Raw genomic sequence first — 17,891 nt, 5'->3', positions numbered from 1 at the left:
AGAGTACTGGGCGGAATGTTAGAAAAGGCCGGTGTCAATGTACTCGAACCGCGACTATGATCTGAGGAACGATAACGATGCAACAACTTATTTTATGTCAAGTGAATTCAAGAAGTATACGTACATGTAATCACGAGAAAATTAGCATTACAGATTAATCGTTACGATTTTATAATTATCATATAACGCAGCAAGCCAGCATTTAATTAATAAAAGTTCCGATTATATCGAATATCTTATATAAACCTTATACTTTCACGTGAAAAGTATGTCTGCAAAAAACATTGTAACACCTTTCGTTTCACTTTTCTCTTCAAACTTTGATTTCTACATCATTATAATTACGTTGTTATTTTTCTATTAATAATATGTACAGTGACATACGCACACACAAGTGATTATATTTAATTGCAATACAGTTTAAAAATACTTTTGAAGTTGCAACGAAGAGCCACGTGAGAGCACGTGATAGCTTGCAAAACTGGTCCTCTCTGTGCGCTCATTGGCCCACGACGCGCGCCGCTGACCGAATAACCAAATTTGCGCTTGCCTACTTCGGTTACGTAACCGCGTTGTTTCCACCGATTTCGCGCCAACGGACCCCGAGGGACCCACTTTAAACCAGCGTCTGTTTTTTTTTTATCTACGCACATCGCGGTCAATTTTAACGCACAAAGCTCGAGTTTGATTCAACTTTGGAATCGATACGCGAATCTTCTTTCTTTTGTTATTATTATACAATGATTGTATAATAAAATGCGAAAATTCAGAGAAGCACTTTTTATCAAGAATTTTAACGTTTATTTAAATAATATTTTAGTAATAATTAATTAATTAACTAAGGTGAAAATTGAAACATTTTCTGAAAATGAACTTTAAGTTCAAAAATATCTGATTTAATAACGGTAAACAATTTTAATCGTATTTAAATTTAATTAGTTGCTCTTTTTTCTTAGAATTATGGTAGAATTTGAGAATTAAAAAAATTTTTCGAATGGCAAAAAGACATTGCTAGATACAACAAGTCCACGCGCTCGCGCTTGTACATACATAGCGTCGTTGCGGTTGCTCCTAACGATGCATCGACCTCTCTCTACGCGGTCGTGGCATGTGCACGGCTAGTGCATCGGCGGATCTACAGTTAGGCGAACCGAATTCGCGACAATGAACGAGGAAGCTAGCTGCAGCTTACCGACCTATTTTTAGATCACTAACGGATGACTAGGCGCGCAAATATAAACGCCCTATTTTCTAATTTCTCTCGCGATCGTTACAGTGATTTATTTTTACTTTAAAACTGAATATTTCCAAGTAAACTTTTCATAGGATATTCATATTTTCCAGTTGAAATAGATCCGTTAAAATCCGCAATCGTGGTGATAAGAAAATTCTATTTAAATAAATAAATTAATAGATGTCTGTATTAGTTAATTTTTTTATTAAAAATCATTAAATTTTACATCACAAAAAATTTATATGTTATTATATATATATATATATATATATATATATATATATATATTATACGTATGTAATATATAATTTTACAATTAGTAAAAAACTCGATAATTTTTATGCAAACAAATTAATTTTCCATCTCGGTATTAAGAGTTGATGATTCTAGAACGTACAACTCTCAGACTTTGTTAACATTTTGTCACGATTTAGAAGCATTTACGTTCACTGACAATTAGTTGGATCTCGCCCATACATTGTCTCTTTTGTTCACGTTGACTCGTTGATCCAGATTCGGATTGACCCGCTTCCTTCGATCCAGCTGCGATTAACATTCGATCTCACTAACGTACCGTCCACATGATTCGATCGACAAAAATGGCAAAAGGGCAACGAGATGCTAACGAGATATTCTATTCATAGAAAAGCGAGTCCGCGGAAAAATCGCGATGGCGAGATAATAAAAACCTATACCGATTAAACGTTGTTTATGCGAGAGGAATCAAAATGTCACGTATTTTTGATTGTAATCGAAAGAATCGTTTCGAGCAAATCGTATATAAGGTAAGAACTGCGCGTCCAATTAGACGAATGAAATGCTATCGACTACGGGAACTGCTTACCAAGCATAATTGCCTCGACATTTCGACATCGTAATTCAGTACGTTTCAAACGAGAACAACAACAATCGTCGAGGCCCTTGACCCCTCGCTTGATACACTACACCGAAAGGTAGATTCTGCTTGGTGGCGTAATACGTCTCGAAGGAGTCAGTAGCCCGGTGTCGAGCCATTGACCTAACAAGGCCGAATCGCCGGATCGGTGGAAATCTGTAGTCAATCCCGGAACTATTACAGTTGTTTCGATTAGCATATTTCTCTATAAATACACTTCAACAATTTCATCGCTTAAATATGACGTAATGTTTTGGAAGATTATTTTGCTTGGACAACATTTCGATCGGTTATGTTTTCGAGTTATCACACCCATATTTACTAAAGAAAACTAACGTCAAAACTTCCCAACGTCAAATCCCTTTTGAGTTTGATGTTTGAAGTGTCGGGATATCCACACATCGAATTTAGCCACGTGACTCTGCGAAATCGTCCCCCAGGTCGTTCGCGCGCACGCGGCCTCCACGTGGAGGACATTGTCGAGAATTTGGCGAGTCTGCTTGAAGCTTGGCGCGAGGAAACGAGAGGAGGAGAAAGAGAGAGAAAAGAGAGACAGAAAGAGAGAAAGAGAGAGAGAGAGAAAAGAGCGTCCTCTCTCATCACGAGGTGTCACTGACTCCCGTACGTAGGTGATCGACCTCCATAGTCCCCACCAGCCTCTCTACATTCGTCCCTTGCCACCTTCTTACTCCGTCGTTGCTTCTCGTTGGCACTCTTGCCCCCCTTTCCTCCTGGTCATCTGCAAACGCGTACTGCGATGACGTAACGCCGGTTATTCAACCTGGTTGGCCAGTGACGAAATGCCAATGGCCACGATCCGGCTCTGCGAAAGTGCCCTCCGCCTCGCGTAGCCGCTATTGTTGAAATGAGACCCGCTCCCGTTTCTTTTTCTTTCTTTCGTAGAGACCGTGTGCGTGACATCCCCCCGTTAACATTGATAATTAATCGTGAGTCTGCATTTTCGAAGATCCATCGCAGATAAAACGTACCGCGATCCATCGACGAACGAAATCTCGAAATGATATTTTGACATAAAAAAAATGAGGAAAATTGCTCAATATTATATAATATAGCACAGTTAAAAATAATGAAAAAAATTCAATCGATATTTATTAACAATCTAAACAAATTTTGATCGTTTTAGATCACATTTGTGTCACGTAGCCTAATGTAAATCTAATGTCACGAATTTAAGAGTCGATGGGAATGAATCATGCCACGAGCCGGAAAGTGTTTGGTTGTTATTTACGAACGTTTTTTTTCGGGCGTTTTCAACCGCGTCATCATGCTCTGATTAAAAGGTGGCGCTAGAACGTTCAACTTCGATCTTTAATACGTCCACTTCACTGAGTCTTTCACTGGATTAGAATTATTCATCGTCTTTGGAAGCGCGCGAAAACATCTTATTTATATGAAATCCAATTATTTAATAGAATAACATAATTACGAAGCTAATCGATCAAATTTACCGACAGGATTTAGACTTATAAATTTTCCAGGTTTTATATAAATCGTAATAATAATAAAGAGAATAAATAAAATCGTTTGCTAAATGTCGCGAATAACAATGCAAATAGCGAGATGTATAATCGTACAAGTATAAATCAGTTTCTCGATTAATATGTTGTACGTCGTTAAAATAAATCGTCCGGAAAGCATCTGCTACCATCAATCGATACGCGCTCTCGAAGCTTTTACGAGTAGATTCTGGCACGTGTGCCTCTACTAAACGAATCCGTGATTCCGTTATACGCGGAATCCTGGGACGAGGAGGTAGGTGCACGCGTCAAGGATACGCGTGGCGGCGGCGGGTGTTCACGTGCCGGCTATGTGAGTTTAACGCATGTGAAGAAGAGAACGAGAGACGCCAGACGCGCGCGATGTACGCGGCGGTGAGTGACCTATGGGTCCTCTCGTCCCTCCCCTCCGCGAATATTGCGTGTCAATGTACTTGGTACTCACGTACGAATGTCGCGCAATGCGTGATCGCTGGATGAATATGCTTTATTGATGTACGATAAACGTACCTTATAAAGTTTCTTTTATTTTTTCTAATTGCGCGAAATAAAATCGATAATTGATCCTTTAATCTGTGTTTACCAAAAATCAACTGTTCGCGTCTGAATATCCTGCGTCGTACATCTTTCGATTTTTATCGCGAATGAGGAAGATCATCGCACAATTAAAAAAGAAATTAAGCGTTATAAAATAATGACACGAGTAAACATTAATTATTGTGTATAAGGAAAATTTCAAATCATTTTTTTGCATGATATGCGAGCTGATGAATCTCGAAAACGATATGATACCAATGAAATAAAATAATTAAGTGCCGATAGTTTGCGAATTTTTGCAACGTTCAGGAATACTAGACTAACAGAAAATCGACGGGAAAATGTAAGATTCCCGCAAAAGTAGCATATATAATCAGCAAGGGTCTGGTTATATTCTGATATTCCTCGCAATATTACTTTTTGTCACGCATATCGATTTAACGGTGAATCCTTAGGCGAGATTACGGAAGCAGAGTTGCGGTTCACAATGTCATTAGCACGGCGATATAATAATGGATTTTCTTCACGGATAGATCGGCAGAGTTCTAGCAGAGTGTGCGTTTATCGCGCCGCGCTTAAAGTACCACCGAAGAGGCGAACGAACCCGAGCAGAAAGAAGGAAGAACGAACGAAGCGAGCATCGCGTTAATGACTTCTGTCGTCATTAGGTGTAATCGATATAATCTCGCACGTCGGGCAAACGCGTGTTGAAAGAGTCTACGTAATGTCTGAGAAGTCCGACGATATTTTACTGCTCTACGTCGTATAATATAATGTGGAATCGTATAATGTGGAAGTTATTATTTTTATCGCGTACACGTAATCGTACACACGATCGCAAAATTATCGTCTTACCTCATTTATAAATACTTTAATTAACACAAAGTTGACTATTTCGCAAGGCAAAATTCGCACAATGATTAATACCCATCTGTTTTATCTTCAAAATGTCGACGTAAAAAAATTGTCTGCACAAAAGGTATTAGGTATTCGGCCTGGAATAAATCTCGCTCGATTTCTCTTCAATTCACCTATTTTTCAAAGTATATACGCAGTACGTCGCTGTGCGAGGCTGACGACCAGGAAAGAAAGGAGAACGCAAAATAGGGGGAGAGCTGGTCGCCGAGTTGGCGCGCAAATGGGTCGGGGGCAATGACCAGCTCGGCATTGCTGAACTGAAAATTTATTGGGGACGCTGACGCCGCACTCTCGCGCGCATTGCGCAAGCCCCTGCCGATCGGACACGTAGCTTGCGCGCATTAATCGCAATCGAATCCCGGGGAAGAGCGGGCACGTCTTCGTACGCGAGCCTCTCTGTATGACGGGTCACCGGCGCACGTAAACTACTTTCGATTTTCGCTATCTCCGAAAACTTTCTAACTCGATGGCACAAGTATCGCGGATACCGGCACGAGTATTACCGCACTCGATGCGAGCGCTGGAAACTTTCTATGCAGAGAGAATAGAGTCGAATTAATCGGATCAATTAAACGCCGTTCGTTCATTTGACGCGAATGTGAATAACTCGAAGGGAAATATAACGATAAATATTTGATCACGTTTGACGATAGACTTTCGCATGCGTTACATTTGCCCTTTTATAAAAGTAGGTGTCGCAGAGCAGGCGGGACGAACGAAGAGAGGCGCGATCGAAAATAATCGAGCAGGCCGGTTTCGCAAGATGACGCGGTCCAGCGCGTAAAGCAAGGCCATCGGGTCGTAGGCATGGCCTGGTTGCGCCTGTTGCTGACACGACGAGTACACATCACTATTTGCCGCGGAGTTAACAGAATGCCAGAGAAGACGAGCTCTCCGAAGTCCGCAGTCTCCACTGACGTAAGTAGTGCTAAGTTATTTGTGTTAGATGCGTAATAGCCCACAAACTGATATAGACAAAGAGAGATCTGATGTAAGAGGTAGTTTTTCTATTACATTAAGATAACGTAATATCTTCTTTAATTATTTCAGTAATAATTATATAGACTCTATTTTTCCTTAATAGAGAGATATAATTCTCTCGTTATTTTTTCGAATAATTTGATGAGATGAATCGAATTCTTTTAGAGTTTCCTGCACCTCTAAATAACATCGCGCATTTTACGATACGTATGAAATAAATTTGACGGAAAAACTCATAAATACAGTCAGAGTTATCGTTTCGATTGATATGATATCGAAGATTTATCGATCCGCGTGACATTACGTTGTCATCGACACGCGAGTAGAACAAACGCCGCGTCTAACGCGTGAAAGTAAGAGCCGACACGGCGTCGGTGTACCAGCGGCCTTGATTCGACTGGGGTTACCGGCCGACATCCAGGACGGCCGAGGCCCGTTTGCCGTTGCTCAATACCGCGTTGGACATATCTGACTGTAAAAACAGTCGCCTCATTTGCGAGACGCCGTGATGAAATTTCGCTCTTGTTTCTAAAGATGTTCATTATCGGCCTGGCTTAAGTCTTAAGATTCGTTTAAGCGCCATTTAAACGAGCGTTAAATATATTTAAAGAATCAAAGGCATCGGATATATTCTTTTGTTATAGAAGAGATTTCAGTCTCTAAAGAATACGAGAATCTATTAATAATCTTGTTCATGATCTCAGCCTGTTAATGCAATTGCAATTTCGTTCTGTCCTGTCAACTGTTAAATGGTCGAGTGAAGATTTAATAGCTCACTGTCTAATCTCGAGAAAAACATTCTTGCGAAATTCATTTAAATGACGCGCACACTTGGTGGTCGGCTGGTCGCTTCCATTAAATTGCGATCGCGATGAATATCCATTCGAGTTTCGCGAGAAACGTTTAGGTAAGAATCGGCGACACGTTTATGTAAGCCGAAGGGAAAAGGTGTCACATATGCGAATAAAGCCCAGTCGGGATACGCGAGACGGCGAGACGTGACGCAACTTCAAAGGTGGGTCGACGAGATGAGAGCAAGTGCGAGAGGGTCTTTGGCGAGGAGGGGGAGATCGACGAGAAAGAAGAAATGTCGCCGCGAGCGCGAGGTCAGAGCTGCAGCTTTCTCCGAGTGGCAGAGGCTGGTAGCGAGCGATTGAGAGTAAAAGCTGTCAAGGGGAGAGAGAAAGAGGAGCGAGTAGCGCGGCCGAGAAGAGAGACAACGTCAGAGAGAAAGGTGAAAGCACTCTCACCTCGCGACTCCCGTCGCCCCTAGAGGATCTTCAGGTTTTTATAAGCGCTCGAGAAAAAAAAAAACGGAGTAACAGTTGCACCGGCGACTCGACTGACGCTGAGAAAATTATTTAAATGGCCTCTCCACGCGATATATTTCTCTCGGACCACTAAGTAAATTGTCGCGAATAAATGTAGAACGAAAGGGAACATTATTCTTCGAAGAAGGACATAGACGCACTCTCGACATAAAATTGTACAACAACGGCCGTGAGTCGTTTTGCGAGCAATTGCGAAATTCGAAAACGACCGACGCTGCTACATTCTCGTATCTATTATTATTCAACCTTTTTTTTTTCACTCTCGACGCGTGCTCAGGGACGTGGTGAGCGTAGTTTATCCTCGGAATTAGATCTCGCTGTGACGGGAGTACTTGTCACCAGAATAGATAATTTAACTCGATAATAATAATTTATTGAAACGAGATATTATAAATTATAGGTTGATTTCGCGATTAGAGAAGGAAAATACAGGATTTGTATAATTGACATTCTTCGTATTAGATTTTTTTCATTAATTTCTAATCAGGCAAAGTTAAACATTGCAATTTATAAGTCGACCTCCACATTCTCGAATTCTAAGATCATATCATCAGTTTGTCTAAGATCATTAGGTAAATTTAACAGTAGCAAATTGTACTCAAATTAGAATATCAATTTTTACAGTTAGAACGCGATATCGTTTTTCATCAAACACATCTAGCAAAAGGCGTACTTTGACGATAAAAGGCGCGTTTTTTCCGCTTCTCTGGAGGCCTTAAGTGATGCTGCAACTGCCATCGCTCGGTACACGGTGCAAGTTGATCGTTAGGTGCATGTATGTAAGTTCGCGGACGACAGATGGCAGACCCACGTCCGTGCAGCCCGACAATGTCAATGTCAACGAGCACGTGAGCCCCGCTCGAGGTAAAATCGATACGAGTCAGTGTCAAAGCTTTTCCCGGAGAAAGGCGCGCAAATTGCATATACCAAATATATCCAATTGTATATGAGAAATTATATAAAGACGTAAACTAATGCAATAGGATTGCTTCGAGCGGAATCTAAATTTCGTAATATGTTGTAAGAGCTTAGTTTTGAGATACGCCCACAATTATCGTCACCCAGTCTATGATAAAGAAATATCCCTTTATGCAAACAGTTCCTTTTCTTAAAAGTGATATTCGAAATATTAAATATACAAGATATCGAGAAATATTAATCATTATCATTTATGATCAATGTTCGTACTGAGAACACTCTTGCTGAATTTGATTATTACGTAGATAAACAGAGCCATACCTTACTGGAAGCTTTAAAATGACACAATGAAATAATTTGATAATTTAATGTCTGTGAAAAACTAAAAATTTATGACTCACAAAAATATTTGCATATCAGAAAAATACATATTTCTAATATTATTATGAGGTACACAAGAATCATTAGACTAGTCCAATCCTACATCAGCCCGCGGCCGATCCTGCGCGGAACGACGATGATGAACAATATATCCTTTCAAAGAAATGACCTCGTCGAAATAAGCAAGTGATATGCAAAAGATATTATTATTATTGTTATTTTTAATAATAAGAATTTTGAGAATAATAATAATTAATTATTAGAGGCATCATATATTGAGATCCGGACAGGATCGACAAGATCGAACATCTGATTACTAGACTTTTCGCTCACTAAACAAGCGTCTCTTATTTTTCACATCTATTCGCAAGATTTCAGCTATCGAAAGGATAAGCGAGATATTATTGCAAATCATTGCGTTTATCGAACCTTTGACACGTTGATGACGTCTCTCGGTTTTCTGCTGCGTCTCGGTGATTACGATGGTAGCCGTCTCGCTGATGACGATCGGATCCAGGGTAATGTTATAGTCGACGATCGGTCCGCGGACGATCGCGTCCACATTCGCGTCATCGCGCACCACGATTGTTGACATACCCGCGTTAATGACAACGTGTGTTAAGGAATGCGCGTTCCCCCGCGATGGGAAGGTGATGCGTACTCGAAGGTTGATATGACCATGAATGATGCGGGGTGAAACGCGGGATGAAACGCGAGGCTTCTTGCGCAAGCGTCAATGTGCCCACGCTATTTGGGGGAGATTCTAATTCTATATTCCTTCTGGGCGCGGGTGTGCGCGTTAAATCCCTTTTCAGAAAAAAGTTCGGGATCTCAAAGAGATGATTGAATGAAGGGATATATTTTGATGAAAATTAAATTCTGACAATTTTGGACTCTCCATTATGTTTTCATTTATATAAAACGCGACGTGTCTTTAATTATCTGAATGATAATGAAATCTGAATGAAATGAAATCTTCGTTTCTTCTCGCGATCTTTAGATTTTACAAATCACTGATGTCGGACGTATTTATATCTGTTTATGAACAATGGAAATCTACGAGAAATAGCGGTGGGATAAAAATAAGATAGAAAGATATAAGCGGAAATCATTAATAACTAACAACAAACCGTTAGTACAAAACGCATGAACAATGCAACGATACATCCGAGCGATGTTATCGATACAATCATTAAGATGTGTGCGTGATATATCTCTATCAATTTATAACTATTGATAAAAATCAGCGAGAGGACGATTCAAAGAAGGATATCGCGGATAATCTCTGAATATTCTAATATTTTTTTGATACACATTTATTTTTTCTAACTATATTCAATTACTTACTCCTTGATGTTTTATGTAATATCGCAAGGTTTGACCAACTGATTAACTTACCTGCAACAAAAAGACAAAGACTAATGTTAATATAATTGATATAACAATGTAAAAATATATTTATTCATGCATGTATGCGTGTATGTGCATCTATGACAAAACTTATACTTATTATCGAGGAATTTTAATCGATTCAAAGTTATTCTTAAGTTATGCCGATTTCGCAGGCGATACTTTATATCTCGTGCCATTATCACAAACTTGTACGGTCATACATATATTGTCGCAAGTGGGACACGCGACACTGATCAACTAAAAATAGATATCATATGCAGAAATGTTGTCATTGTCTATACATATTGCATAAGAGTTTAGGCTTGACGTTAATGTATCACGCGCGTCAATATTCTAATTACTCGGGTATTACATTCACCAACCTTTCACAGACCTTATTTTTCATTTTTATTTTTTTTCTACGTTAATAATTGTAATTTATTAAATTTTAGATGCTTATTTTTAAACTTAATTTTAGATGCACCTCACACGAAATTAGTAGAAATTTATCACATTTACCGATAGGCCTATTAATAACATATTGACAAAGCTACTGACAAAATATTAAATTATGTTTCTCAGAAGGGTCAGTTTTTCAGCCCCAAACTACACAATATAGCAACAAAACCTAACTGTAATCTGTCTCATAAAACCTTTCGACTACCTTTTTGGGCTACCTGACTTAACTCTATTCTCGTTCACTTAGGCAAGTATGCTATCTTGACAGCTAGCCGAAACTGGATGCCTTCGAAAATTAAGCCGAGATCGATAGGTCCACTTTTAATAGGCCATAACGTTATCTCGACCGTTTTATCGTATCAATACCGACTCGCGAGATGTGAATTTCCTGTCGTACCGACTTCTTGTTAGAGATTCGCAAAAGGCAGTGGCGCCTCCGCTCGGATCGCGTGCGAAACGTTTCACGATCATATGTGCGATGAGATTTTTGCACGCGTATGCGCGTAATGCGTGTTCATGTATAGGATGTCTAAAAAAAATTTTTAACAGCATTTTATTTCTCTTTGTAGTCTAATTTTTTCCAATAAAGTTTAAAATACTAGAAAATCTTGAAAAAGAGTAATTCCGAAGAAAGATTCTCTAGAAATGGATCAATTTGGTATTCAGAATAAATTAGATTTCATTTTTCATTTCTTTAATGACACATTGAAATCTGTTTTAATTATTATTAACTACAAGTTTAAAAAGAGCTTCCGACTCTCATCTTCACCGATAATCCTGACTTTGCTAACTGTCATATGTATTATTGATTTATTAGTCTTTTGCGAAACAAATGACTCCAACACATCTTTTTTTCCCTACAAGTATTTGATTTAATAAGCGATTGTATTTTAAGTTTAAAGAAATATGTAACAGATACATTGTAAAAAAATATATATGCTACAGAAGAATAACGTAAAGAGATCTGTTCGAGATTGCAACATTAATTTAAGTTGACAATGCCGATAGATTTTAATCAATATAATTCCGATCAAAAAAACCAGACATTATATTCATGAAAAAGATTGCGCGTGAAGAATAATCTTTCTCTTTTATTTTCTTGCTGTGATAAATTTAATATGATTACGCGCGCAAAAATAGCGCGAGAATCATGGCCTCGATCATGACAGCTTCGAGAATAGGATTCCGATGTGTATCTTTCTTGAAACAATCTGTAGCAAAAACGGAATAGATTCGCGAGCGCGTTGGTGTTGGTGTATCACCTTGGAGCACCTACTACACCTATCTACAGGGTCGTTGACCGGGCGCGAAGGAAAGTGGGACGGTGCGAACGCTACCGAACGGCTAATGTGCGAAGGCCTTGAGAGATCACTGACGCATGCCTCCATACAAGTAGGCGCACATAACACACGTGTGCTTCTCTTTCTCTCTCTCGCTACGTTCATTTGTGCGATGACTCTCTTTTTCGTCGCCAAAATTCGCCCTAGACTCCTAATAATATTCTCAGTTTCTCTCAAATCTATTCCGAAATAAGATTAATTTTGTATTCAACAGAACATTAACTTGTATTTATACGCGTCTATTTTCATATGGATATACTTATAATACTGTAGTAAACAGTTGAATTATTAGTTTCTTTCATTAATATTAATGAAAGTGATTGAAAAATTGCGCAATGTGAAACGTCCTTATTGCGGAAATTCGATGAAAGTGATTCACAATCCTTTGATGTTAATCGGTAATTCTAAGAAAGTGAAAGCAAGCGACCGCGTGTTCTTTACGTTACGCGAAATTTCTAGAATCATAATTCGCCAATAATATTCTAATTAATATTCTTACGCTTTATCGGTTAACAAAATTATATATTTCTTTCAGTTTAAGAAATCATATATCTTTTAATCCGTCAGATGTCAGCGAAAAAATAATTACGTAAATGTAATGTTTAAAACAAAATTAGCTAAAGTAATCATTCTCAACTCTTTATTCGGTTTGTTTCTCTTTCTCTTTTATAAAGTTTTAAGACATTGCTTCTGTTTACATCGCTATGAAAAATTTATTTACGTAATTTATTTTGGATGATTTATTTGCGACGATTAATAAAAATCGAAACGCACAAATTCGCTGTTGCGCTTGAGAAATCAGTCCTCGTCGCCCATTTCCGGCCTCCCACCCTCCCATGGACATACCACCACGAATCCCGGGGTCGGGGTGATATCAGGTCGTTGGGGCAACGATCTCACCACGATTCCTAACCCGGTCAACCGCGACACGGATTCGACGCACACCATCACCCCCTCGATTATGTGTCATTGTAGCATCCACTCGGAACCATCCTACGAGGATGATCGCGCGGATTTTAAATTAAAATTACTACGACAAACCGCAAAGTTGTTTCTTCGTGAAACTGTGTTTCTCCTAGCAATGAGAAATCGAGAAAAGTATTCACGGACTCGTGATTCGATCGTTTTAGTTAGATAACACAATCACCGATAAATCTTCGTTTAACTTCGTAAACGTTAACCTCGCATACTAGATAAGGGGAATAATCAAAAAATCTATAACTGCGGAGAGAAAAAAGATATGACAGTTCTGGAGCAATCTGCACATATTCTTGTACGCCCAGCATTTATATTATATATATATATATATATATATATATATATATATATATATATCGATTGTATCGCTTTATTGGCAGGCGGTGTGACATTAAGCAACATACGTTATTACCATATTTATAACTTACACAATAGTTGCAATTGGTGCGATTAGCGCCATGCGTAAGAGACAAACGGGTATGCAAAAAACCGGGTGCGCCGATATATCGACTGATTTGTACGCGAAGTTCGTCGCGGATCGGCGATCTCGTGTCCTTCGGAGCCGGAATCCGCGTCAAGTGGTTCATCGACATCGAACGAGGATAATCGCTCTGTATGCGCGCCTTCGACGTTCACGCCGCCTCTCAATCGTGATTCAATACTTTTTTTCTCTCCCTCCTCCCTCCAAAGCTGAATGTTCTTTCGACGGATACTCGAGTGATTAAGTGTTTATGCGTCACGGTTAACCGTGTGATGCATCTTATTAGCCATAGATATGATAATTACAAAATGTGTGGAGAAACATGCATGTTTAATAGCACACTTGGATATAATATAATAAATGTGATTGAAATTAGAATTATTATTAAATTATAAATTAATGAAGTTAGAAACTTGACTTGAAAATTGGTCAGTAAAATCAAATTTTCTTTTGTTTTCTTTCTAAAACAAAAAGATATTACTTTTTTGTCAATGCCTTAATGTTAAATCTAACGATTAATAATAGCGTTTGATAAAAGATTAGAGAAAAAAGAGATACGGGATTTACTTTTCTATTATGACGCATAGTTCAATGATTTGTTATCAATCGATTGACACGTGTATGACATGCTGTCAATCATGTGATATTTTTAGGATCAATATTTAAAGAAAATATTCGATAAAAATGTAAATGTCAGATAACGATCGTCTATTTAAAAAAAATTGCGGAACAAAAATTACAAGAAAACATCTAAAAAATAAAATGAAAAACATTCTGCATACAAATTATTACGCATAAAGATAAAAAATATAGACAGAATTATTCATGCTTTCATTTCCTACAAAAAAAGGACTTTTATGATACAATTTTATGATACAATTTTTTGCTAGCAATTTTAAAACCCTTTTTTAACCCTAACGGGAATCAGAACCTTCTAACCTCGATTATGCTTAAACAAAGACAAAAATTCGTTCATTGCATCGATAAATCTAAAAAAAAATAGTAAAAAAAGGACCAAAAGGCTAAAAACGACGCGGACCCTAACGGGATCAGACCTATATACCGAGAAACCGAGTCATTTTCTTCCTATATAGTTTAAGAAATAATCTTTCTCTCGATAGTAGTTTCCTCGTAAATGTGCAAAGGTTTGAAGGATTAAAAAAGCCTTTCGCGCTTCGACGAACTCTTCGCACGTTCTGCAGCTATAAAGTGTTATTTTTTTTTCTACCATGGCGAAAAATCACTAAGTTACGATTGACTTCGAGCATTTTTTTCTTTACATTTTTATTATTTTCTCCTTTTTCTTAACATCCGAAATCACCGGAAGGCTTACCGTAACTGTTCTTCTTCTATGGACCATCAGAAGAAAGAAAAGGTATGTAAATAAAACAAAATAAAATATAGGATATGTCATCTTAGAAAAAAGGAATTAGTTTTCCGTTTCAGTTTGCCTTTCACGGTTAGTTGCGAAATTGAAAGCTAAAAAAAACTGAAAAGGAAAAATAAAAATTGCATTGTTTCACTTTAAAAAAGAAATATATTCAAGAGTTGATATATAATAATTAGTATTAAATTATATAATAATTAGTATTAAATTATATAATTAGCATAAATGATTATATAATCTACAGACAAACGTAAATCGCTTCTCAGCCGAGATTGATTAAGTGACTCTAGGCAGGTAAATAAGGAAGCACATCTCGTCAAATATCATTATTGTCATGATAATCACATAGGATATTCTCGCTTTCAGAGGAACTCGAAAGATTAAACCCCAGGGGCTTAAGCGGGAACGGCTGCCTCGTCCTCGCGAAGCAGGGTGGAATGACCTCGATAGCGCAAATTATCCCGCTAAACGTAGGTGGCCTATGTATATCCGTGTCAAGTGGCCCCGCGAAAATAGCAGAACCATGGACCCCGTCTCCGAGAGGTTGCGTGTTCTAGTGGGGGCATGATAATATAGGGTGGGAGAAATCGAGAGAAGGGCGTATCGAGAGGGGAAAGGGCGAGGGAGAGAAAGAGAGATCCGCTGGCCTAGTTAGGGTGAGTGCTACCCTCGGCGGTCGACGACCTCGCGACCTCGACGTTCGCGAACCTCCCTCTTGCCTCTGAAAGTATCTATGGTCGCTTGCCAAAGAAATATACATCACTCTAGAGAATGTATCTGTGCAGGATAATTTAAGGTCCATACATTATAATAATTCGTATCCTCTCTCTCTTTCCTCGTCGCTAGATATTTATATATTTTAATACATCTTTTAAAAATTATATATATATATATATATATATTTATTGTGCAATATTTTATTTCCATTCTTAGCGAGATATATAAAAATTGCTACAGATTGGAGTAAATCTCGTTCTCTTTAATCTTCTCACGTTTTTTTCGAAAAATCTCATGCGAGTTAAATTGCATAACGCAAATATTGTTTAAAACGAAAATTTTGTAACAAATGCAAGAGCATTTTATATTAAGTTGTGGCAAGAAGAATAGAATTGGCGAATTTTCGAGAGAATGAGCTAGCTGTGACGCGGAGGTGGAATGCATAAGTTGGGGTAGATGTAATATCTATAGCATAGGGCGACAGGTTGGTAGAAATGCTATACTTAGCATGGAAGGAAGGGATGAGCGATACCGGGGCTGGTTGGTAGGTCAGAGTTCGTTGGCCTCGAGGTTACCGGCCCTCCCTTCACCCCCACGACCCTTCCTACGCCACATAAGTTCCGAGGGCGCGCGTGAGTAATCGTTCGATTCGTTTGAATTTCTATGAAATACTTTACATCGTAAATGGCCACTCGTTTCACCTTTCTCGTTGATTTAATCCAACGGAATTAATAAAATATATAATAATGTTAAAACGAAGAAAAACGAAAGACGCGACAGAAAGGGACGACGCGATTTTTGTACAATTAATTTGCGAGAAAATTTGAGTAAGATGATCAGCGTAATACAGTAGGAAACGTAACGTAAAAATTGTTTTTCTCTTTTCTCGATCGCAATCCAAACGAAGCACGGTTCACCAGAAAGAAAGTAAGAGTGGTCTGGCTAGGAAGTTAAAGCAGCGGCGAAGGTGGTTCGTCCAGATGCCAATGAAAGGGAAATACGTATACGAGGAATAAGACAATTCTCTCTCTTTCTCTTTCTTTTTTTCTCCATTTACCTTTCTCATGCAATTTTACATCTCATTGCATTTTATATTAAATACGATGACGAATAATGTGGAGAGTATTTATAATTGTTATCAATTAATTTTAATTAAACACGGGACATTAAAAATATTATTTTTGTGATACACTTCTCTTAACCAAAAAAATCTATTTCGATTTGGAAACAACCATTGTTTGTTTTACTGATTATGAGCTACCAAAATTTACTATGACTACTACAAAGTGAGTAATCTTCTAATGGACTGAGATGTTATCTACAAGCTCACGACAAAAGCATCGATATTTACCGCGACCAGCCAAACTGGGTCGTCGATTCTTCCAAGTATCATGATCTTCCCACTCTTTCCATTAATAGAGGACAAACGCTTACGAGTGGTCGTGTTACGCGATGACCAAGAAAAATTGTCATTTTTGTTAGCGGTTCGGCGAACTCGAGCGAACGTGCGCTCACTTGATAAGGGCTTCGAGCTCGCGAGCGATAAGAGTGTCGACACGATTCGAGGTTGTTCACCTTGGCGGCAGCGGTGAGAGCGAGAGAGAAAGGCAAAATGAAGAGGCGGGGGAGGAAGGGTGGCGAGCGAGATACGGAGAGAGAAAGAAGAAGAAAGAGAATGCGTGCGCGTGTGTGTGTGTGTGAGAGAGGAGGAGAGACAGGATCGTACTCTTATCAGGCTTCTCGTCAGTTTGGCTTGTGGCGTAGGGACGTTGCGAGATTAGAACGACCCCGAGAGAGCAACCCGGAGAGTCGACGAACCGGCCTCTGATTGGACGATGCCGAGTCAACGCTCCGCTTAGAGGGGGTGGGAAAAGAGGGGAGGGAGAAGGTGGACTGGGAGAGGACACCGCGCATCAATCGAGGTCACTGGGGACCGGGAGGAGGCCAGGCCATTGCCCGCGCGTCTTGCTTTTGTGGTTAGCTAGCAATCGGCATAAGCGCAATTAGAAAATATCCAATGGAGGACGTGCGATTTTATTACGACATCGACTTTCTTTCGAATTTTTAGGAACTTACTCGTTCCTGGAATATATAATAATCCTGACGTAATATGCTCTTTCTCTCTCTCTTCCTTTCTGAATCGTACAAGTTATCCTCAATATAGCTTTAATAATTTCAATCAATTTTCTTCAAAAAATTGGATAATCAATTAAGAACATGGATCTTGAAGTCTAAAGAGATTTTTACTCCGAAGGAATGCCAACTTAAGTTATGCATGCATGCATTAATTAAAGTCGCTCGATTGCACATATGCATAAAGAACGTGAATATGATTTCCAAGTGCGTCAGAAAATTTAAAATTCATGAGATAAATTTTTAGAAAGGGACGTGTGGGGAAACAATTTCGCGTCTCGAAAACATACAC

The 17,891-nt window shown here is 38.8% G+C and overlaps 1 protein-coding gene across 3 annotated transcripts in view; it reads right to left on the bottom strand.

The window, feature by feature from the left end:
- LOC105253476 (nuclear hormone receptor E75) overlaps positions 1-17,891 on the bottom strand; it is an 89,670-nt gene that overhangs the window by 32,930 nt on the left and 38,849 nt on the right. The window contains exon 1 of one of the 3 annotated variants that reach the window (XM_011261545.3): positions 9,142-9,396. The exons of the other annotated variants lie outside the window; for them this stretch is intronic. Coding sequence (XP_011259847.2) covers positions 9,142-9,307 — 166 coding nt within the window. The 5' untranslated portion in view covers positions 9,308-9,396. Of the gene's footprint in view, positions 1-9,141; positions 9,397-17,891 lie in introns of those variants that run through there. 3 annotated transcript variants of the gene reach the window in all.

Source organism: Camponotus floridanus, unplaced genomic scaffold (assembly GCF_003227725.1).
Source record: "Camponotus floridanus strain SB8 unplaced genomic scaffold, Cflo_v7.5 scaffold49, whole genome shotgun sequence".
Classification (NCBI taxonomy): domain Eukaryota; kingdom Metazoa; phylum Arthropoda; class Insecta; order Hymenoptera; family Formicidae; genus Camponotus; species Camponotus floridanus.
The sequence above is the reverse complement of the archived record's forward strand: the minus strand, read 5'-3'. Positions and strand labels throughout refer to the sequence as shown.